Source organism: Leptinotarsa decemlineata, unplaced genomic scaffold (genome assembly GCF_025532065.1).
Source record: "Leptinotarsa decemlineata unplaced genomic scaffold, Ldec_3_MD MMD2_tig00078422_RagTag_RagTag, whole genome shotgun sequence".
Lineage (NCBI taxonomy): Eukaryota > Metazoa > Arthropoda > Insecta > Coleoptera > Chrysomelidae > Leptinotarsa > Leptinotarsa decemlineata.
Genome location: NW_027412747.1, coordinates 10811145 through 10834933, shown reverse-complemented (window position 1 = coordinate 10834933; position 23789 = coordinate 10811145). Strand labels below are relative to the sequence as shown.

The 23789-nt window shown below is 36.1% G+C and overlaps 1 protein-coding gene across 1 annotated transcript in view; it reads left to right on the top strand.

Moving 5' to 3' along the window:
- BBS4 (Bardet-Biedl syndrome 4) overlaps window positions 1-23789 on the top strand; it is a 150681-nt gene that overhangs the window by 19488 nt on the left and 107404 nt on the right. Inside the window, exons 4-6 of the mRNA XM_074186423.1 lie at window positions 9017-9111; window positions 9303-9465; window positions 12010-12163. Of these exons, the coding sequence (XP_074042524.1) occupies window positions 9017-9111; window positions 9303-9465; window positions 12010-12163 (412 nt within the window). The remainder of the gene's footprint in view (window positions 1-9016; window positions 9112-9302; window positions 9466-12009; window positions 12164-23789) is intronic.

Here is a 23789-nt window from a genome sequence, read left to right as displayed (position 1 = left end):
TTATTTTATTGGTAATAACATCTTTGATCCACGGCCCTGTTGAATGTTTCGAGTTGGTAACTAAACCGACCGTACTTAAACCAAAACAAAAGTAACTACGTTATATCTGAAAAGTAATAAACCTACGGGTAAACGTAATAAGGTTTTTTGGTTCCAGTAACTTTTTTCACGAAGCATCTCATGCAACGCCTATGGATATTAGGAGTGGATTGATATCAAGCCTCTGATGAAATCACTTCTAATATATGGGCTCAATACCGGTCTGAATTGAATCTATTGTCGTCGATACAAATACCACGCCTCATATTAACACCAGTTTATTTTTCATATGAACTGCATGGTTTTGGAGATGCAAGTCGGAAGGGGTACGCTTCTTTTCTATATATTAGAGCTTTACGTGGAACTGACGTTTCAACCTGCTTCATTTGTGCCAAAAGTAAGGTTGCGCCCATTAAACGTATCAGTATCCCAAAATTAGAGCTTTGTGCAGGTGTTCTTCTATCCAAACTAATGTCCTATGTTTTGAAAATTTACAAAAAGAATTTGGTTTTCTCTCGAATATGCGCTTGATCAGATTCGCAAGTTGCTTTAGCTTGGATGTCCTCGTCTCCTTACAGGTGGAAAACTTTTGTAGCAAATCGCGTCACGTTTATTCAAGAAATACTTCCCACAGCACGTTGGTTATTTGTTGATTCTGAGAATAATACCGCTGATTGCGCCTCTCGGGGTATGTTACCTTCGAAAATGTTCTCGAATTCTTTGTGGTTTGACGGTCCGTGAAACTACTGAATCGTGGTTGAATAGTCCTACCAATAATTTTGTGTCTGATGAAACAAGAGAGGAAGAAGTCAAAACGGTTTTGTTTGCTGAATGCGATGACAGCAATTTTATCGGAAATTACTCGAGTATCATTCCTCATTTTTCAAATTACAAACCATCACTGCATATGTTTTACGATTTTTGCATAATGTAAGAAATCTTCGAATAAAATAATTGGTAATCTTCGTTCAAAGGAATTATATAAATCATTGTTAATTTTAGTCAAGTATACGCAATCTATTTCTTTCGCTCATGAATTGAAAAGTAAAGTTTTCTCCAAACCAATTCGAAAACTGAATGCCTTTATAGAAGAACAAGGTATTCTTCATGTAGGGGGCCGCCTCAAATATTCTAACTTATCCTACGACGAGAAGAATCCCATTTTATTACCCAGAGATTCAAGATTGACTTACTTATTGATTGAATACTCTCATCTCAAATATTTACATGCTGTACTGCAAACAGTTAGTTTCCTTTTGTCACGCCAGTTTTGGATTCTCTCGTCCAAACGCCCCATCCGTGCTGTGATTTCTAAATGTTTGAAATGACGGAAAACGCAACTCCGCAATTTTCCACCCCCTATGGGCAATTTACCGTTGTCTCGTATTTCTCAAGTTAAAGATTTCACTCATACTGGAGTAGATTTCGCTGGTCCATTTCTCGTTACCATGGGTCGTTTTAGGAGAACCAGATCTACAAAAGCGTACGTATGTATTTTTATTTGTTTTTCTACGAAAGCCATCCACATCGAATTATGTAGTGATCTATCGTCTAATATATTTTTATCTGCCCTTCAATGATTTGTCGCGCGACGTGGCCAATGTGTTCATTTGTATTCTGACTGTGGAACAAATTTTGTCGGTGCGAATCGACAATTGAAAATGCTCATGGAGCAAGCTTCAAAGAAGGAAAAAATCGATTGGCATTTCAATGCTCCTAGTTCCCCACATTTCGGAGGATTTTGGGAGGCAGGTGTAAAATCTATAAAAACCCATTTGGTACGAGTAATAGGACAAAAAATACTAACTTTTGAAGGATTGTTTACAGTGCTGGTTTTGATTGAAGCTGTTTCAAACTCTCGCCCACTGATACCTCTCAGTTCAGATCCCAATGATCTGTCTGTACTTACGCCAGGATATTTTCTCACTCTTGAACCGCTAACCGCTATTTCAACACCAGACTTTATTTCTACACCCCTCAATCGCTTATCTCGTTGGCAGATGCTTCAACGGATGCACTTTGATTTTTGGAAAAGATATCATAGGGAATATCTACATACATTGCAACAGCGAAGTAAATGGCTCGATCCGATGACTTCAGTTCAAGTAGATCTCTCCCTGTTTTAAAATCTGTTTTTCCGTTAATCAGCTGTCGCCCCCATACGAACGACAACTCTCAGAAGTTGAGAAACTTGTGCGAACTAAGGACTAACGAGGTCTTTCCTTTTAACGTGTGATTCCTAACACGGTTGCAGAATCATCCCCGCTTCAACCAGATAAATTCTATCGAGAAAAATATCTGGTCGAGGCGGGAATCGAACCACCGATCTACCGATCGTGAGTCGGGCGCACTACCACCGCGGCCAATTCCACAACCTTGGTACTTAATGAGCAGATTTATTCATTGAAATGGCCATTGGGACGTATTGTATCGGTAAGTCATGGTGCTGATGGAGTAACTCGGGTTGCCGTTGTGAAAACTGCCCGCGGCACTTTTGTTCGCCCTCTTGTGAAATTGTGCCCTTTGCCAATTTCCTAAAATGAATTTTCTACAAACACTTAGGCATATATATTTGTCATGTCCGCTACTATTTTGAATTAGATATATACTTTGTTTTTGATTTTTTTTGTTTATATCATTAAAATGCATATATGCATTTTAGGTGGGGAGAATGTTCGGAAAACCGGCAACATTTTAATTTTCAGTTCGATGTCTTTATCGCGAGACCGAGCATTCAAAGTTTTTTGTTTATGGGTTTTTTTATGACTTACCAGAAAGAAGATTTAGTGTTGTTAGTGATTTTTGAAGTTGAATCGCAACCGTTTTGAAAACGGTATAACCAGTTCGTTCGCTATTTCCTCGATATACCGCTATTTATCCCTTTTGTGAATGTTGTGTCAACGAGTATATGCAACAGTTAAGTTAGCTGGAAAACATTCCAAGGAGCTTCTGAGAAAACCCAGAGCAGCTTATCCAAGAGGAAAACTCCACCTATCAGGTAACTTTGATGCTCTCGTATCGAAATTAATTACAATTAATATTACAGTCCACTGATAACGCCATTTATGTACTTTCGCTATATCATTTGTATTTTTTAACGTACACTGGGAGTCACCCTCAAAAGAACGTTCAGAACATACGTACGGCAGGGAATAGGGCTGGCGAGAGCCGCCAGACAAAGTCTATATCCAATTATAGGTCGCAAAAGCAACATGAGACTTCAAGCTGATAATAAAGACCGTATTATTACCAATAATCCTGTATGCCTTCACTGCATGGGGCCAGTGCGCAGTGACAGACGAAATATCCAGACGTTTATGAACGCGTGCTTGCGAGCTCCAAGATACATACCGAACAGATATATATTCCGGGACCTGGACCTGAACATACAAAACGTAGACGCGTATATGAGAGAACACGCAGAAAACGTGTTCGACAGAATCTGATCGCACGCCAATCCATCGCTACGCGATCTACACGAAGCATTAAATAGGGATGACCGCAGATTCTGAGATAGAGATAAACACAAGAGGCCAACCAAGCAGAATAAGAGAATATCCTCGAGAATCGCTATCAGGCGGCTCCGATACTTGTGTAAAACTGTATGTTAAACAGCAACAATAAACTATTCTATTCTATGAAAACTTTTTAATCAGATTTCAAACTCAATTCTTTTGCAGATTCACTGAGAAATACATGTTCGCGATTTGAAGACACTCCGGTTCGTTTTTGGGGGCCCCATGCAATAATTACATTCAAGTTAAGTCACGATTCAATAACATATTAGTTGAGAAAGTAAAAGCACCTAAAGGCTGGCTTTCGACCGCAGTAGGTTAGATGTCAATCTTGCTGAAGTGCCCATCAGTAAGTTGAGGACCGCTCCGGAGGGGCGGGGGTGGATGGAAGAGATGGGAAGTTCTGCACATAGTAATAGTGCCGAGAAGATTTCATCTCAGGGTACTCAATCCGGCAGGGAGCATGTGGGGGGAATAAGTCCAGTTATCACCCGAAGACGATTACGGATACTAACAATCGAAATGTCATGAAGTAACTTGGCTTGGAATCTTTTAATTTTCAATTTTCATTTCTTGTTAATAATTTTCAATTTTCATCTCGTGTTAATAGTTCAACTTTTTGATTGATGCGTGTATTTCATTTAATTGAAATTTCAGTTTTTTGCTCAATATAATTGTTATTTTTCAGCTAATCTTTTTAATTTGTTATAGATTCTTTCAGGGATTTCAGATCAATTAAGATCATATTAGGCCAGGGTCTCCAAACTTTGAAGCCTTCGGGCCATAATGATTTTTTCAGTTTGTTCCAAGGGCCAATTTCTGCCCTTAACTATATTTCTAGACTAGGATAGTCGCAAAGTGCGTGACCTAAGCAAACTTACGCTTTTTTTGCATTTCAATTATTATTGTGTATTGTGACACTTAACGACATCTAGTGGCGAGTAGTGGTACTATGTACTATCTTTTTCAGCTACTCGCTAGGTGGCATTAGGCGTAATTGAATATTTGGAATTACCGCGTTGGTTCGTGAAAGTTCTGGTTCTAGCTAGTGTATTCTGATCACCTCGAGATGGCAATAATAATTGCATATAAAAAGGCTAGCGGCGCAACTGCGAGTTGGTCTGCGTAGGAAGCGAAACTGTCTATTGTGAAATAAAGTAACACCCGTCAATAAAAATATTGTGATTTGACTTATTGTTTTTATGTGTGATTTGTTAGTATGGAAAAGAAGCGAAAAATCGACAGTGAATGTAGAACGTTCCAAGAAAAATGAAACTTTCAGTCTTTTGTGATTGAGTCCAGTAACAAGGCGCTATGTTTAATTTGTAATGAAACCATAGCTGTTCTCAGAGACTATAACATTAAACGACACTATGAATCAAAACATCTTCAAAGTTACTCCAAGTGTACAGGAAGTTTGCGGAAGGAAACATTTGAAGCTTTGAAACGCGGACTCAATTCGCAGCAATCTTTGTTTACCAAAGCGAATACTGAACAAGAGTCTGCAACTCGCGCCAGCTTTCGTGAGGCTCTTGAAATCGGAAAACGTGGCAAACCATTCACCGATAGAGAAATTATAAAAGAATGCTTGATTGCAGTAGCCGAAGAAATATGCCCTGAAAAGGTAAATTTGTTTAAAAGTGTCAGTTTGTCAGCAAACACCGTGGCTCGGAGGGTGCAAGACATCGCAGAAAATATATCATCTCAACCGTCTGATAAAAATGGACATCATGAGTGGTTTTCTCTAGCATTGGATGAGTCAACGGATGTGTCAGATACTGCTCAGGTGTTGATTTTCATTCGCGGAGTAGATAAATGCTATGAAGTGTATGAAGAACTTCTTGATATTGATAGTATTCACGGCACGACAACTGGGGCAGATATTTTTAAGGGAGTTGAAAATGCCATTAATGAAAAGAACCTTCGATGGAGAAATTTGAAATCTATAATAACTGATGGAGGCAAAAATATGTATGGTAAAAATAAAGGAGTGGTTGCACTTGTGTCAAAGGCTGTAGAAAATGATGGTGGTTCAAAACCATTAGTCTTACATTGTATCATTTATCAAAAGTCATTGTGCGGAAAATGTTTGGATATGTCTGAAGTTCTAGAACCAGTCATATCAGTTGTTAACTTCATCAGATCCACTGGGCTGAATCACCGACAATTTCGCGAGTTTATTCAACAGATTGGAGAAAATGATTTACCATATCATACTGCCGTACGCTGGCGGAAAAGTCCTTAAGCGCTTTTTTGAATTCCGAACAGAGATCGAAACTTTTTTAAATGATAAGCAGCGCTCTTTTGCCGATTCAGAAAATAGTGAATGGATGTGGAAGTTAGCCTTCTATGTCGATTTGACAAATCATATGAACGAACTGAATTTGAGATTGCAAGGAGAAAATCAGCTTCTCCCTGATTCATACACCAATGTCAAATCCTTCAGGCAGAAAATAATACTATTTCAATCGCAATTACGTAAAAAATATTTCACACATTTCGAAACATGTGAAATATTCAGCCTCACTACAGAGACTGAATTTCCCGTCAATTTTGCAATCGAGACTTTGAGTGCTTTGAAGATAAATTTTGATACTCGTTTTTCAGATTTTGATGTCATTGCGAATGAAATTAAGCTTTTTCAAAATCCTTTTGATTCTGACATTGAAATCCTGGCTCCGGAAGTCCAAATGGAAATCATTGATTTACGGTGCAGTGATATGCTTAAGAACAAAGATCAAAATTCATCTTTGTTGGAATTTTATAAAAGTCTTCCACTGGAACAATTTGATAATTTGCATTAATTTGCTCGTGGGTTGTTTTCCATTTTTGGTACTACTTACTTGTGTGAGAAAACGTTTTCCAAGATGAAGTACACAAAACATGTTTACAGATCTCAATTAACCGATGAGCATCTCAAACCTCTTTTGATAATTGGTACAAGTAAAATTGATCCACAACTACAAAGTATTGTCGGTGGAAAATCACAATTACATAAATCTCATTAGTGTTTTTGTTTTACTGTGATTCATTTCAATTATTTGTTAGTTATTAATATGCTTAATCTCAGATACTTGAGTTAAGTTTTCTTTGTCATCATTTCTGTCGTTACCTTGCAAGTAAATAAAACCGAGTAATTATCATTCTGTGTTTTCTTCAACTTATCACAGCAATAGTAACAACAATTAGGTAATCATTCGCTGTCGCGGGCCAGATTGATGACAGTAAATCATTGGCTGTCGCGGGCCGGATTGATGACACTGGTGGGCCGGATTTGGCCCGCAGGCCGAAGTTTGGCAATGGAAGTCCGAACTAATGAAATGCTTCGCCATTCATGTTTTCATTGTCATAGGTAGAATGCCTAAACTAAAACATCAATAAACCGCCCTCAACAAAACCATAAACCCTTCCAATAGGTTACTCCTCCTATTATACAACTATAAAAAGTCCTCTGAGATTTTTTAAATCGAATCACACAACTTTCAATGTTCAAAATAAATACTACATTTTTCCACTTTCAAACTGACTCAATGAATATGAGCGGTGTGCTGGTAAACCTCATACTATTTCCTAAGTATGACCTAGACATCATTGAAATTGGTGATATTAAGGAACAAGAGGTTGAAAATTCCATCAAGACAGTGAAACGAAGCTTACTGTGTTTTGTTAAAGCAACTACTGACAGTGATGTTCAATCTTTCTCTGAAAAAAAATCGTTTTCCAAACTTTCTCAAAATTGGAGAGTTACTCCCGTACGCAAAAGCGGCAGTAAGAACAACATAAGAAACTACAGCTTACCAGCTTTGCCGAAGATATTTGAACGGGTAATATATAATCGAGTATACAATCACGTGGACTCAGTAATAATCGACCAACAGCATGGCTTTATTCGTAATAAATTTACCATTACCAATTTATGCGCATTTAATAACTGTGTTACGGATAGAATAAAAAATTTCTATCAAATAGACGATATATACAGTTAACCACGAGGTTTTTATCCTGATATTGAAAGCATTCGGTTTCACAAACAACACACTTAATTTCTTTCACTGCTATCTATCCAACAGAATAAAGTTTGTACAGTTCAACAACGTATCATCCTTCAAATTCACCGCTACTTCGGGAGTTCCACAGGGCTCGATTTTGGGACCTCGTGTTATTTGTTAATGACGTTTCTCGGCATATCGGGCATTCTCAATTTCTCCTATATGCCGATGATCTCAAGCTGTTTAGAAGAATCGAAAGCGAATAAGATTCTGATATGCTTCAAGATGATCTGAATACTTGTTCGTTACTCCATTGTTTGTTCTAAGCTGGAATATGGTTGTGTCATTTGGAATCCAAAGACTTTTTATATTCTGAAACTATAGAAAAAGTCCGGAAACGATTATTAAGAACACCCTTTTTCAGAAAACACAATGTTTGGCCTTTATTTATATCGTATTCTAGCCAATTACAAGAATTTAACATGCAACCATTGAAAGACCGCCGTGAGTTCTCCGAAGTGATTTTTGGAAAACTGAAAGTACCTGAAATTCTCTATATTATTGATTTTATTGTACATGACGTAAGACTGAGAAGAAAAGACAATCTATTTCGTATCTCAAACAGTTTGTCTCCTCTTCAACAATGTCTCGAAACAGTTAACAAAATGGTGAGGAACTGTGAACTGGATATATTCAGTATTACAGATGGTCAACTCCTTCGAATGCTCAAATGTGTCTCAATCTTATTACGGTCATTTTATTATTTATTGTTTTATATTGTTATATTTTATATCGATTTCAACTGTATCAATGGTACTCAATGAATACTATATGTAAGGAACTTTAAAAAAAAACTGTACTTTATGTAAGTGGAAACCATTCTGTTTGTTGTTCAGTATAAAAAAATTTCTATTCTATTCTAATTACTACGCTATTTAAAGGAATAGCCTATAAAGAATATTACTGGTGTTTTTTCACAACATCAAATCGTTATTTTTACACCTCGACACGTGTTTCGATCACCAAGTGATCATCTTCAAGAGGAAGATAAAACTGTTTTATCTTCCTCTTGAAGATAATCACTTGGTGATCGAAACACGTGTCAAGGTGTTAAAAATAACGATTTGGTGTTGGGAAAAAACTTCAGTAATATTCATTACTACACCAAAGGTTCCAAACAGTACATCATGAATAGCCTAAGAACTTTTATCATATCATTTTATATTTCAATTTTTAGATAGTATTTTCCTTTAAACCAACTTACTACATAGGCACCTCATATAAAACACGTACCTACATTTCGAAAAGAAAATAAAGTAAAATGAATTAATTGGGGTTAAAAATGTTCAAATTGATTAAGACAATTTCACACTGTTTAGCCGGACACAGCCTTTGCAAATAAAAACTGAAAACTATTTGTTTCAGACTTTATTTCTGATAACTTTAATGAAAGTTCAAAACTTTTTTCTGCAGGTTTGAACTGCGCAGGTTCAAACTATCAAAGGACGCTTTCTTGGGAGCGGAAGCGAAATCGAAGAACCCCGACTGGGAGATCTACTATTATTTAGGTAGCTATTATTCTTATATTCACATTCTCCTCAATTTTTTTTCCATTTCACTCTCAAATAACGGTTGTTTGAATGGTTATGTGACTCATTTCTGTTCGTTTCGTAGATATCCTTCTGGACAATAATTTTGTGCACAGCATCTTGAGATTCCTTTTACGACCAATATAAATCACAGCCCGTTTTTATTACAGGACAGTGTCTAATGAAGCTTGGCGACATAGACGGGGCCAAAGAATATGCCCATAAAGCGGTGCAACTGGGAAAACATGAATTTTGCTACGCTCTATTCATTAAAATACTCATATCCCAAGAAGATTTTAAATCTGCTGTGGCTGTGTCAAATGCAGCGGTAGAGTAAGTATGAAGAATCTGGAATTTATTCGATTGAAAGAAGTATATTTCGTTAGTCGGTAAGATTCCACTCTTGGACCGATATAATCAATAATGGACTTGTATATTATCTATAGTAAAACCAATAATGATTGAGAGTGAAGCGCGTTGTCATATCTAAATTTTACGTTACCAGTTTATAGCAGAATCAAAATATAGCAAGAAGTAGAGTTGTAGGTTGTGGCAAATTATAGATAATACACAATACTAGTACGATTAAAAGGTATTATTCATGACAAAAATCAGTAATGAGCTTGTAATGAGTAATAATTATACATTTCCTGATTACTGATCGGTTAAAATTCATTATTTTCTGTATAGTGTTAGATATTTATTACAACTAGTGGCAACGCTGTACGCAACGATATTTCTGTCTTTGTCACTTTACCGTAACTTCCATCTCATCGTTGCAGTCCTCACTAATGTACTTGCAGCCATGAGCGTATCATTGGTTTGTGAATTATACAGCGTGAATTGTACGTTTTACAGTTAAGTTAGTCAGCAATCGACGTGTTGTGATAACAATTGGTGAAAATAATAGTGCTAATGAGTGTTTAAGCGTTACATAATTATATTTCTACACCGTTCTCAAACTACTCAAAAAATGGGAGACATGGTCGGGCCTTCCACGTCGAAAAAGGTAAAACGGTCGGAGTCTCGGTCAGTAAGAGAAAAACAAATTGTACTGCGAGTATTCCACTGTCTTGAAAGAGATCATCAGCCACCAAAAGATGACTTTGTGCATATGTGCGGTAATTCTATGTGTGTACCTCCGAATAACCAACCGGGCATTTCTACATCATTAAGTTCCACAATTACAAAAGATAAATTAGTTGATATGTGCTCTGATTATACCGGTGTACCAAAATCATCGATTTACAAAATACTAAGAGAAGCAGAAATTCATGGGGACGTACAAACGCCAAAAACTAGTAGCGGACGAAAAAAAATCACAGTTGATGAAGAAGCCAAAACCAGTATATGCAGAACTATTCACAGTTTTTTTTTTAAATGAGCTGCCCACACTACAAACAGTTCTGGAGGCACTTAGCGATCATGAATTGGTCCCATAAATGGGTAAAGAAACTTTTAGGAAACTCGTACACGAAATGAAATTTACGTACGGAAAAGTTGACAGGAAAAGCATTCTCATTGAACGTCAAGAAATAATAGCATGGAGAAGAAACTTTCTAAGAAAAATTGACGAATTTCGGAAGCTCAAAAAAAATTGTACTTCATGGACGAGACATGGGTTAACCAAGGACATACGGTCAAAAAAGTATGGCAGGATGGTAATATAACAAGTGCACGACAAGCCTTTATTGAAGGTTTGTCAGTTGGGTTAAAACAGCCATCTGGAAGAGATAGTCGTCTGATAGTTACGCATATAGGAAGCGACAGTGGATTTTTACCAAATGGTGAATTAATATTTAAATCTAAGAAAACAGGCGACTATCATGAAGAGATGAATGCGGAGGTGTTTGAAAAATGGTTTGAAGGCATCATTCAACTTGTGGAACCTGGGTCTGTCATCGTCATGGACAATGCCCCATACCATAGTCGACATTTAGAACCATTACCGAAACAATCATGGAAAAAAGCAGCAATTCAAGAATGGTTAATTAATAAGAACATCCAATATAACAAAGATAGTTTAAAGGCAGAACTACTTCAGCTAACAAAATTACACACAGACAAATATAAAAAATTCGCAGTGGATGAAATGGCGTTAAGTCGTGGAATTACAGTTTTAAGGTTACCACCATACCACTGCGAATTAAACCCAATAGAATTAATCTGAGCGCAAGTAAAAGGATATGTGGCATGAGAAAACAGAACATTTAAATTAGTGGACGTTCAACATCACCTACAAGAAGCTATTCGAACTGTTTCTGCAGAAGACTGGAAGAAATGCATGCAGCATGTTTTAAAAGAGGAGCAAAAAATGTAGGACGTAGACAACCGTATTGAACACAATATTGAACCAATCATAATTCACTTTGATGATAGCGGTAGCAACAGTGACGAATCTGAGGTTGAAGATTAGACGAGAATTTGTACATTTACATTTATATTATATTCTATCATCAAAAATTTGTAATTTGTATTTTCTAGTACCCCTGACTTATCAATTGATGCAACCCAATAGTGAAAAAAGTTATATATATATATATATATATATATATATATATATATATATTTGTTTTTTATTAATATTGTTAATTTATTTGGTACCTAGTATAATTACCACGATTATTACTCCGTTTTCATAAGGCCCACCTAATGACTACAACGATTAGGTAAATTACGATAATGCAAAGTTTTAATGAAATAAATAAAAAATATATATGAATATTTTAACTGATTGTACTAAGAATTTTTCTTTCATTCTCAACCCACTCAAAAATTAATAAGCACGCCCCCGATTTGCTGTCAACTGGGCTTGCTTCTACTCTCAATCATTATTGGTTTTAGTATAATGGATTTTTTTTCCAACTTTTCTTTCAGATCTTGTCCTGACAATGTACATATGCTCACCGAATCTGGGTTGCTTTATATGAAGGTTGGCCAGAATCAGCACGCCTTTGAAAGACTGAGTTCAGCTTTGGCTTTGGAACCTACTTACCCCAAAGCTTTGCTTGGCATCGGGTGCATAACACAGGTGAGCCATCAGACAAAATATATTAATTCAATATTTGAAATTGGTCGTCAAAAATTACTGATTTGTGACGCACCGTTTGGAACCTTTGCTGTAGTAATGAATATTATTGGAGTTTTATCCCAACACCAAACCATTATTATCAATACCTCGACACGTGTTTCGATCACCAAGTGATCATCTTCGAAAGGGTCGTTTATACCATAGATACTTCTGCTAAATAAAATATACTAAACTATTAGGTATTGATCCACCATCGTTATTCATAATATTATTATGTTTTTCTACACTCTCATAGGCATCTAGATGCCTATTGTTGAATAACTTATTTCGAGATCAATTGCCCTAACACCAAACTGATATTTTTGCACTCGACGCGCGTTTCGCCAACAAAGTTAGCATCCTCAGGAGAAGAAAATTGATATCTAGTCTAGTCTGGTTAATCCTTATATACCCAGATTTGTTACCTGTGGTTGTATACCTGAAGTCCAATATGGAATTTCTCGGTAATTAACTACCTGCAAGTTCTTAGTAATTATTCTCTTCCTGACAGAAGATTAAAAAGCAGGCTAAACGGGATGGGTCCCTTTTCGCTATTCATGCTGTTCTTACATTTTGCTATTTCTAGACTCTCACATGCATCAAGTAGCCTGGTGTCATGTAAATGCTTAATCAGTTTCAGATTGTTTTTACCAATTATGTGGTCCTTGTCTAGAGCATGTTGGGCGACACTGCTTTCGATTTAATCTTCTGTTTGGAAGAGAATAATTACTAAGAACTTGCAGATAGTTAATTACCGAGAAATTCCATATTGGCCTTCAGGTATACAACCTCAGGTAACAAATTTTAGTATATAAGGATTAACCAGACTGGACTAGGTATCAATTTTCTTCTCCTGAGGATGCTAACTTTGTTGGCGAAACGCGCGTCGAGTGCAAAAATATCAGTTTGGTGTTAGGGCAATTGATCTCGAAAAAAGTTATTCAACTTTCACACCAAAGGTTCCATTCTCACCGTTATGCCTATTGTTGTTAACTTGTCTAAGTGTTCTTGATGAACTGAAGTCTATGGACTTTAATAATTGCCTCCCGAAAATCCACAAACCGGGAAAATCAATGCGCCCATCGTGTCAGCTATTGGATCTTCTACCTACCAAATAGGAAAATGGCTCACTAAGAAATTTGAAAGTTTGCCTATTGCAAAACTAGGTTTTGGTATCAAAAACTCCTTAGAGTTCATACAACATTCGAAATTGTAGATGATATTATAAGAAAGAAAAAGTTTAGGCTAAGAATGAACGAAGTCTCGACTTTTAGAAATGACGAAAACCAAGATAAATATATCTCAGTCCATACCACTAATACACGAAGAACTTTGGAAAAATTGCCAAGGAACTAGTTATGAAGGTGTTATTTAAAACAAGTCATACACTACAGAGCCTTTTGGGAAGTCCAAAAGACAAAGTCGAGAATTCGTGAAAGTATGGAATTTACGAAATTAAATGTAAGGACTGCGATGCAAAATATTATGGACAGACTAAAAGATCTACTGAAATAAAATATAAGGAACACTTAGTACACTTAAAATATTGAAGACCGGAAAAATCAGCAGTCGCCCATCATTTGCAACAAAACCATTCTAAAGAATTTAGTTCATTAAGAACACTTAGCAAGTTATCTAAAGAAATGAACTTTAAACGCTCAAGCCAGTCTCGAAAATACCTACACAGTAGGTTGAATGGACTGACGCCTATCCGAAAACAACTACTCCCCTGGCTAATACCACGAATGGCTTTGGATTATTTCAGACAGGCGTCAGTGCAGGAATCTTCACAGAAAACTTCCTGTATATGCAATTGGCAACACAACCGAAAGAGTTGACCTTCAATTTTGGAACGGGCACAGTTGCAGACCGGTTTAGGGCTCATTAGCCACTCGTCCACTAGTACCTCGTCCACTAGATGGAGTGACATTTTGTTGTTCGCTCCAACTTAGGAGGAGGAATGAAATACTCTGAAAGAATTCCGATTTTCAATTATGGAATATCTCCTCATTATGAGGAATCGGGCACATTACGGATATGCAATTGGTTAGTACCTCGTCCACTAGATGGAGTGACATTTTGTTGTTCGCTCCAACTTAGGAAGAGCAATGAAATACTCTGAAAGAATTCCGATTTTCAATTATGGAATATCATTGACTTTAGGTCGATGATGGCCACTATCTTGCACTGATGAGTGGCTAATGAGCCCGAAACCGGTCTGCAAGTGTGCCCTTTCCAAAATTGAAAGTCGACTCTTTCAGTTGTATTGCCAATTGCATAAGCAGGAAATTTTCTGTGAAGATTCCTAGACTGACGCCTGTTGGATATAATCCAACGCCCTTCATGGTATTAACCAGGGGAGTAGGCGTCAGTCCATCCAACCTACTGTGTAGGTATATTCGAGACTGGCGTGAACGTTTAAAGTTCATTTCTTTAGATTTGTTTACTGCAAGTCTTCAAGCATAGCCCACTGACTAATAAAAAACTTAGCAAGTTAACAACAACAGGCATCTAGATGCCTATGAGAGTGTAAAAATGAGTAAACATATTGATATTATGAATAACGATGGTGGATCAATACCTAATAGTATTTTATATAGCCTGTGGAAATAATATTTTATATATCAGATTTACTTGACTATTAGGTAAGTAGGTGAGGCAACATTGTGAAATTGATATAAGACAATTGAGACGCAGGTACCTAGTAGAGGTATACATAAGGACGACATTGTTTGTATATTTAGTTCAGTCTTCCTCTTGAAGATGATCACTTGTTGATCGAAACACGTGTCGAGGTGTTGAAAATAACGGTTTGGTGATGGTACAAAACTCCAGTGATATATTAAAAATTACTGAAAAAAATTAAAAATATATCTTACTAGCTCCTACCCATGATTTCGTCTACCTGTAGTTCATAACCTTGAAAACAATTGAACCCGACATGGGGTATCGTCTATAATAACTCAAAATATGTGTCTGCATATAAATAATATTGATTCAGTAATTCTGCTACATGCATCACCTAATTACTTGAACGAAAAGCTGCATCTATTTTTTTCTAGCAAAGCGCAAGCAATAGGGGAGAGTGTGTATGAAAGAGCCAGGCTTTGAAAGAGCCGATGTGATTATCTACCACTTACCAAATTCTTACCATAATTTGATTTCAATTTTTGTATGGCAACACTGAATAGCTGTCATCCACAAACATTTAACAATTCTGCGAAAACGAATGGCGTCGGTAGACCACATCAAAAATAGTTGATATGTTGTATTGTTAGGCATATATTTAGCATTATTTTACGATAATATTGATGTCATAATGTTTACGCGAAATAGCTGTATTTTGAGGTTACACCTTAAGTGACACAATGTTTTGAAAGAGCCACTTGTGGAGGCTTTGAAAGAGCCGCCTCCAGGATGCAGCACTGTTTCAGCTTCTCCTGAAACCATCGCTGAAAAAGGGTCAAAACAAATTGGACAAGTTACTTCTGCTGATATTTCCACCTCATTGTAGCCATAGATAACAACCTCTGGATGTTGCGGTTCACGGGCCTTTCAAAACAACATTGAATACTTATGAACGAGTGGATTGTGACTTGACTGATAAACAACTGATTTTCACAGAAATGAGCAATTTTACAGTTTGATAAGATTTATATAATAGATAAATAGTTTATTAAGTGATTTTTATTTGCTGAAAGACTGTTTGTTTTGTTGAGAGGAACCCGGCTCTTTCATAGCACATGCCCAGCCCTTTCATACACATGCTGCTTTGAAAGATCCGATTTCCCTTTTTTCTTCAAGTTGCCATATTACTAATTTCTGTCATAATATCTCATTTTATTTTGATTTGATAACCATGACTATTGAACTAATTATTTACAAAAAGCAATTTTATTCAATAACCATCACCTGACGTTTTGATGTTTTTCAAAACTGGCTCTTTCAAACACACTCTCCCATATGACTTGATATTTTTCATCCCCATTATTTTTTTCATTGCTTAAGGGTTGAATTCCGTGTATACCGAATTTATTTGGTTGAAATGTGTGCAAGTTCATCATTTCGAAAAGCAAATGACTTGGTTCGGGACTTATCAAAATAAGTTTGAGAGATATATACCAGGAAATAAATAATAAATATTCCGAAATGGAATTTCGAAACATTCGGGACTCGTAACGCACTTATACACTAGGTTCTGGTGAGTGCCTGCCGAAAGAGACAACTACTTCCCTGACTAATACCACGATGTTTCTCTCCCCAATAGAGTCTTCAGACTCATTTCGTTTTCTGTTAGAGTATTGGTAACTGGCATGTTTCTTCCCTACTTGGTAGTTTGTTCACGAGATGAATCTGCTACCAGTCAGCAATCTTTCTCTACTGCATATATGCAGTAGATCCGCGTTGAAGTTATTCGAGTCCTAGACACACTACTGTAAGGTTCGGATCTTTCGTGCACTAATGAGAGGTAACTGGTCCATATAGGTGATCTACTTGATTGATTTCAGCATGGTCCTGCTGCTGGATTAATCTGCAGGACTAACCGCTGTGAGTTATCTTGCACGAATATCTGTTAGATACAATTCAACGACCAACAACTGTGTACGTACATTGGGAGAGCTGATGTTTTGAGATTCCATTTCTAAATATGCATTTTCTTGAATAATTATATAATTTGATAAAATCTCGAGACCGTTGGCTAGGGAGTATTTATTAGAATTATTATACACAGAAGTTTGCCTGTAGGTAAAACTTTTAAAACGCATTTTGATCGACTGCCTTTGTTGAACGAGGGTTACATATTAGGATAATTTCCGGAAAGAGGATATTAAATTTGAGCACCAGTGCAGGATTATTTGTGTCAGTCCCATACCATATACAGCAGGATCGTCACACATTTTGATCGGTCAAACAGATCTAGCGAGTTTTATTGTTGTGAAACACTTTTCTAATATTGCGTGAAAATATTTTTCTGTCCAATGAATCACGAAAAAAATCAATGCAGATAAGAATCTACTTTATAAAAACCAATTTTTATCGTGAAAGAATATTCAAAAAATGCATTTCACTCAATCGATTTGATAACTCTATTTCAAACAAACAGTGCATTTCTTTAATATCCCCTCCCCTTTTATTTTTTGAACGGTTCAACTCAAAAAATTGAGATTTGGGATAATGAAATTAACGCATGAATACTTCATTTCGAAGTGAAATTGACAGATGAAACTTCCAAGATGGCGAATGGGCTCCATCTTGGAAAAAAATTCACTGGAAAGGGGGGTCTTGTGATACATCTTTTTGAAGCTCCTGATAAATGATTCACAACCCTAGAATATAAGAATATAATGTCAATATTATCAACTACTACAAAATGGCGGAACTTTTAATAATTGCCCGAATACATTGACATTTAACATTTAACTATATAATGAGGTGATAAGCTTAAGGTCAGTTCAGAAGATGCTCGGAATGGTTGCTTTGAACTTCTTGATATATGAACAGCCTATCCGATATTTCACGCTGAATATTTTCGAACACAGTAACGTCAATATCTCTACTAATATTTATTATTCTCTGCCATAAATCCAATATTTAGGCAGGTTCAGTTTCGTACACTTTTGCTTCAAGTAACCCCATGAAAAAATTCAAAGGTGTCAAATCTGGCGAGCAGGCTGGCGATTCTGTAGGACCTCGACGGCCAATTCATCGACCGGGAAAAGTAGTATCCAATTAGTTCATTACTTGTCTGGAGTAATGTGGTGGTACTAATCAATAAATAGAGGTCCTATAATATGGTTTCCCAATAATGGCAATTTTGTCTGTGAACGTTGCCGTTTAAAATTATGTTCCTCGATCGATGTCATCTTCAGTTAATTGGTGTACTATATTGATTTTCTATGGATGATACCTATTCCTCTTCAAAAGTTCCCACACAGTAGAAGGAGACACCTCACAAACATTCATCTCACCAATTATTTGTACTTGCTGTTCTTCAAATATTTTTTACAGATAGGACGATCCGGAAAACGTTCATTGAAAATCCTTTCGGTCTCGTGAAAGTTACGCGTCACACTGTAAATAAAAATCGCTTCAATTTTTTTTCTAATGGACGAGAAATGACCATTTTAGAGATTGTTGACGTGGTACCTTTCTACTAGTAAAATCGAAAACAAAATGGGAATATTCTAACTAAACAATGATGTTCATTGTTGTACTGAGATTTTTTGTCGTTTTTATAAACAAACAATAACTTAACAAACCTTATCGGGTTGTTGGAATTGTCATAGGGCAGATAAAAAGGGATATTTCTAGAAATATCGATATTAATGTATTTGTCTTCAGAAAATTATTAAATGTTACGCCATTTTGTAGTAGATTGTAGGTTGTGAAGTATTCGTTATGAGATTGAAAATGATGTGTTACAAGACCCCTCTTTCCATTTAATTTTTTTCCCAAATGGCGCCCAGTCGCCATCTTGAAAGTTTCATCTGTCAACTTCACTTCAAAATAAAGTATTCATGCATTAGTTCCATTATCTCAAATCTCACTCTTTCAAAAAATAAAAGGGGTGGGACATTAAAGAAATCCACTGTATAATACCGCACACATTTTTATTGTACTCAGTTTTGCACCATTTGTTCTCAATACAAAATTTCTCTCTGAATTCGTGATGAACCTTTCTTGTTTTTTGAAAATTTATCATTTTCAGATCATGGGGCTAGGGAATTATGCCTAATCTTCCAATTCAACCATTGACATTTGGTGTGATATATTGAATAATAAAGTGATAAGTCCAATGACAATGCCTTTTTTAAAAATCCAGAACTTTTAGCAATTCAATTTCGCTGGGATAAACAAAATCCTTCGTATTATTCAAGGTTATGGGCTATCTCTGAGCTGAATTTTCTTCAAATCCATTGAGTATTATTTGCGTTATTGAGTAAATATCCGAACAACTTTTGGATAGGTTCTCTTCCAGTTTCATTTGGATCAAATATAATTGACCTCTGGTAATAGTCCATTATATCTCGTCTTCGCAATTCATAATTGTGGAGACGACTTTGAGTTTTTATTCTTCGCAAAAATTTAATTGAAATTTCTTTCGTACGTGGGTGATGGAACATACCTGAAAAGTGTAGGGATAAAAAACAAATTTTTCCAAAAGCATTCACTTCTTACACTGGATTCTCACATCTCCGTTATCCGATGCCCAAATCGTAATTGTATTATCGGTTATAAATCAATGACTTGTATAAGCACGAACGATTTTCGGACATAAACAAAATTTCAGTTACTATAATGTATCATAAATGACATCATTGTTGTGTTTTCCTCCCATTTAACTTACTTTCACTTTCTCTTGGTCTCTAATAACGCGTCCCATTACGTCGGCCTCCTTTCATCCCAGACCTGCGTCCTAGGATTTTAGGACCCAGTATCTTCCTAGGTGCAGCAGTCACTACCTACTGGTCTGTTTGCTGATTAGTATTCCGTCAACTGCCTAGCTTTGCTCCTCTACAAGATCACTAGTTCAATCTCCGTAGGCCTGAGCCACTTCTTGATGAGGCAGGCTTACCTCTTGAAGACTTCTGAAAATGTCTCCCTAAGTGGATGTGAGGCTAGATTCCCTCTTCCTCTTCGCACTGCTGCAGGGTTGATAACGAATGTGCGAATAATCGGGGTAAACTTCTCAGATATACGCTTTTAGCTGTATAAAAGCACAACTTTGGAGTTCCTGCTATTGATTTTGCAGTTACTGGCTGCATTTGTCTTATCAGTTGATAAAAATCTCGGCTTTAAGGCACAGCCGGCCTCTGCCATGTATTTTGTTTTAAAAGTCTATTTCATATCCTGAAGATACCAATTTGGTTGTTGAAACGCGTGCCGATAAGAGTGTTGCAGTTTTGTTGTTTTGAAATGTGTTTGCTACATCGATTCATGACTCTTCGCATCGATTTTGATAGACACTTCGATCAATGGGATGTCTGTTCATGCCTCTGATGACTTCATACTCCTCTGAGAGCTTTGTCATAGAATTCCTCTGTACACTTTTGCCGTTGTAAACGTTGTATTTTGATAATTATCTGAGTATGTTTGTTACTTATTGCTATTGTTACTGGTGTTAGTGATTTGCCAATGACAAATTCTTGAGTAACTTCAGTTACTTTAGATGCACTGTTGACTATGGAACGCCGTTTTACTTTTTATTGTCACAGATATTCATTCCTCAATTTATTCAACTAACAATTTATTTGTTTGAATTTAATTGATGCATGCATTTGTTCGACACATTAAAAACGATTGTTCACAAAATTTGTTCTATTTTAAATGACACTTGATTTAAAATGTTACATGAATTAATTTGTTTGATGAAAAGTTGCGAACAGTTATAATATAGATTCATTGTTTGAAAGTTTTGGAAGTAAATGTTTGTCATATATACTTTTTTGTAACTATCGAATGATTTACTACAATTTCTGTGAAACATGAATAAAATTGTTTGTTGATAATTATATTAGCATATATTGAAACGATTGTTGATAATTTTAATTCGGCGCAAGCGTCGAGCGGATTCTTGCAGAAGCTGAATTTTTAAACCTGGCAACATGATAGTCTAGTGATAGTAACACAATATTCCGTCCGACCGCAGCGCCGAATAAAAATTATCAACAATCAATTTGATTTATGTATCACCTAAATACAACAATCAAAACAATTCATTTTAACAAAATACTAATATAAAGTAAAACGGCGTGCCACGCCGTTTTACTTTTTATTGATATTCCTTTGAAAAGAATTGAATTATTTCGTTTGTTGAATTTCAGTGATACATGAATTAAATTATTTGTTGATAATTTTTATTCGGCGCTGCGGTCGAACGGATTATTACCATACTATGACCAATGACATACCAACATATTATATGCAGTTATGTAGTTTCGCAAAAATACGCCCAACGTCAGCGCCGAATAAAAATTATCAACAAACAATTCAATTCATGTATCACTGAAATGCAACAAACAAATCAGTTCAATTCTTTCTAAAGGAATTTGCGTGAAGTTATCCACAGATTTCTGGCCACACATGCTGACGTAGAGGAAAATAAAAATCTGTGGTTGGGATACGAAATTATTAGCACCCGCACTGATATCTGTGGCTGGAAATACCTATCAATATAGGTTGAACGAGGAATTATTGACACTATTTGGTGTATAACTTTTTTATAGAATCTTTTATAGATTGACGCTTTGATAACCGTTTTTTCATTAACAATACAGATTTAGGAAAGAATAATATTGGAAATATCAGAATTACTTTCCAATACCCCATGTAGAAATGATACCCGATGATGTGCGTTCATCAAAATCATACAACTTCCATAGTTTCTTGGGTAGATCAACATAATGAAAACCGTTTTCTCGTCACCCATACAGATTTCGAGAATAAAATTGTTGGAATGATCAACTAACTTTTTAAACCCATTGTAGAAATGGAACCAGATGACGTGCGTGCATAAAAATCGAACAAGTCTTATGGAATTTCGGGTAGATTAATGTAATGATAATAATATCTTGTCACTCTTACAGATTTCCAGGAAAAAATATTGAAACAATCGGACTCATTTTTTGAGATTCCTTGTAGAATTGGAACCAGATTATGTGCGTTCATGAAAATCACACAACTCTTATTGAATTTCGGGTAGACTAACATAGTGAAAACCGTTTTCTTGCCACCCATACAGATTTCCAAAAAAAAAAATATTTCAACAATCAGCTTTTTAAAACCCCTTGTAGAATTGAAACAGACTCATTTTTTGAGATTCCTTGTAGAATTGAAACCAGGAGATGTGCGTTCATGAAAATCACACAGCTCTTATAGAATCTTGGGTAGATCAACATAGTGAAAACCGTTTTATTGTCACTCATACAGATTTCGAAAAAAAAAATTGTTGCAACAATAAGACTAACTTTTTAAAACCCCCTGTAGAATTGGAACCAGATGATGTGCGTGCATAAAAATCGAAAAATTCTTATTGAATCTCGGGTAGATCAACACAGTAATATTAATTTTCTTATCACCCAAACGGATTTCGAAAAAAAAATTGTTGAAACAATCAGACTCATTTTTTGAGATTCCTTGTAGAATTGGAACCAGGAGATGTGCGTTCATGAAAATCACACAACTCTTATAGAATCTTGAGTAGATCAACATGGTGAGAACCGTTTTCTTGTCACCCATAGGTACAGATTTCTATAAAAAATTGTTGAAACAATCAGACTAACTTTTTAAAACCCCTTGTATAATTGGAAACAGATGATGTGCGTGCATGAAGTTCGAACAAGTCTTATGGAATCTCCAGTAGATTTAGGTAGTGATAACAGTTTTCTTGTCACCCAAACAGATTTCGAAAAAAAAATTGTTGAAACAATCAGACTCATTTTTTGAGATTCCTTGTAGAATTGGAACCAGGAGATGTGCGTTCATGAAAATCACACAACTCTTATTGAATCTTGGGTAGATCAACGTAATGCGAACTGTTATGTTGTCACCGATACAGATTCCTGGAAAAAATTATTGAAAATGTCAGATTTATACTTTCCAATAGAAAGTATAAATTCAAACCCGATGATTTGCGTTAATCAGAATCTCACAAATTCTCAAGTAAATCAATGTTGTTAAATTCGTTTTCTTTCTTTCATCCATACAGATTTCGAAAAAATGATTTTTTAAAATGTAATACGAATGATTAAGAATATTGCTTCGCTTCCAGTTTGAAGATATTGTGGCAAATTGAAGAATTAACTGTCTTAAACAAATTCATTTCCAACAATATTTCACTGATGACAAACTAATTTATTTACAACACGAATTATCTCACCACCTAGGACAATCCCGCTGATCTAGCAGTACCACCACCCTGTTCCAGATGCTGACAAGACAGTTCTCACAGGAGCGCACATCTTCGAAGCTTCGCATCCAGAGTCAGTCAGATTTTATTCATCAAACCAACAACACGTATAATTTCATATATTTTGTATTTCTGTAATTTTTCATTTTCAAGTTTGTAACAATAAAAGTATTTTTTAAAAAGCAAGTTTAGTGCCGTCGATAGTTAATTGGCGCAGTCGACAGTAGGATTGTCAAAATTACGCGTATCGTACGAGTGATTTTCGTTTCAACGATTAATTGGCAATCGAACCTTTGTGAACAGAACAAGTTGGTGTTGAAAGCAGAGCGGCTCCTAGAACTTCAGGAAACCCAGTCAATCAAAGACCTGCAGAAAACTCCGTACCGAAGCTGTTTTCGAGAAGAGGAACTTCATCGTCCCCTTCTGCAAGGAAGAAACACTTGGTGAAGACAAAATCGCTGAACCAGGGCAGACTCCTTATAGTGGTTAAGAAAGAGATGGCCAAAATCTTGCTTTTATTGTGAGTACTCTGATTTTATGTCGCTTGAAAATATTTTTCAATCATTGTCTTTAGCTGACTCAGACAATTCTATTTCCAACCCAAATCCAAGAACCAATCGAGTTTTTGTAAACCCCTTTTCAAATCGAACTAATTTAATTTCTCAATCAATTCCAATC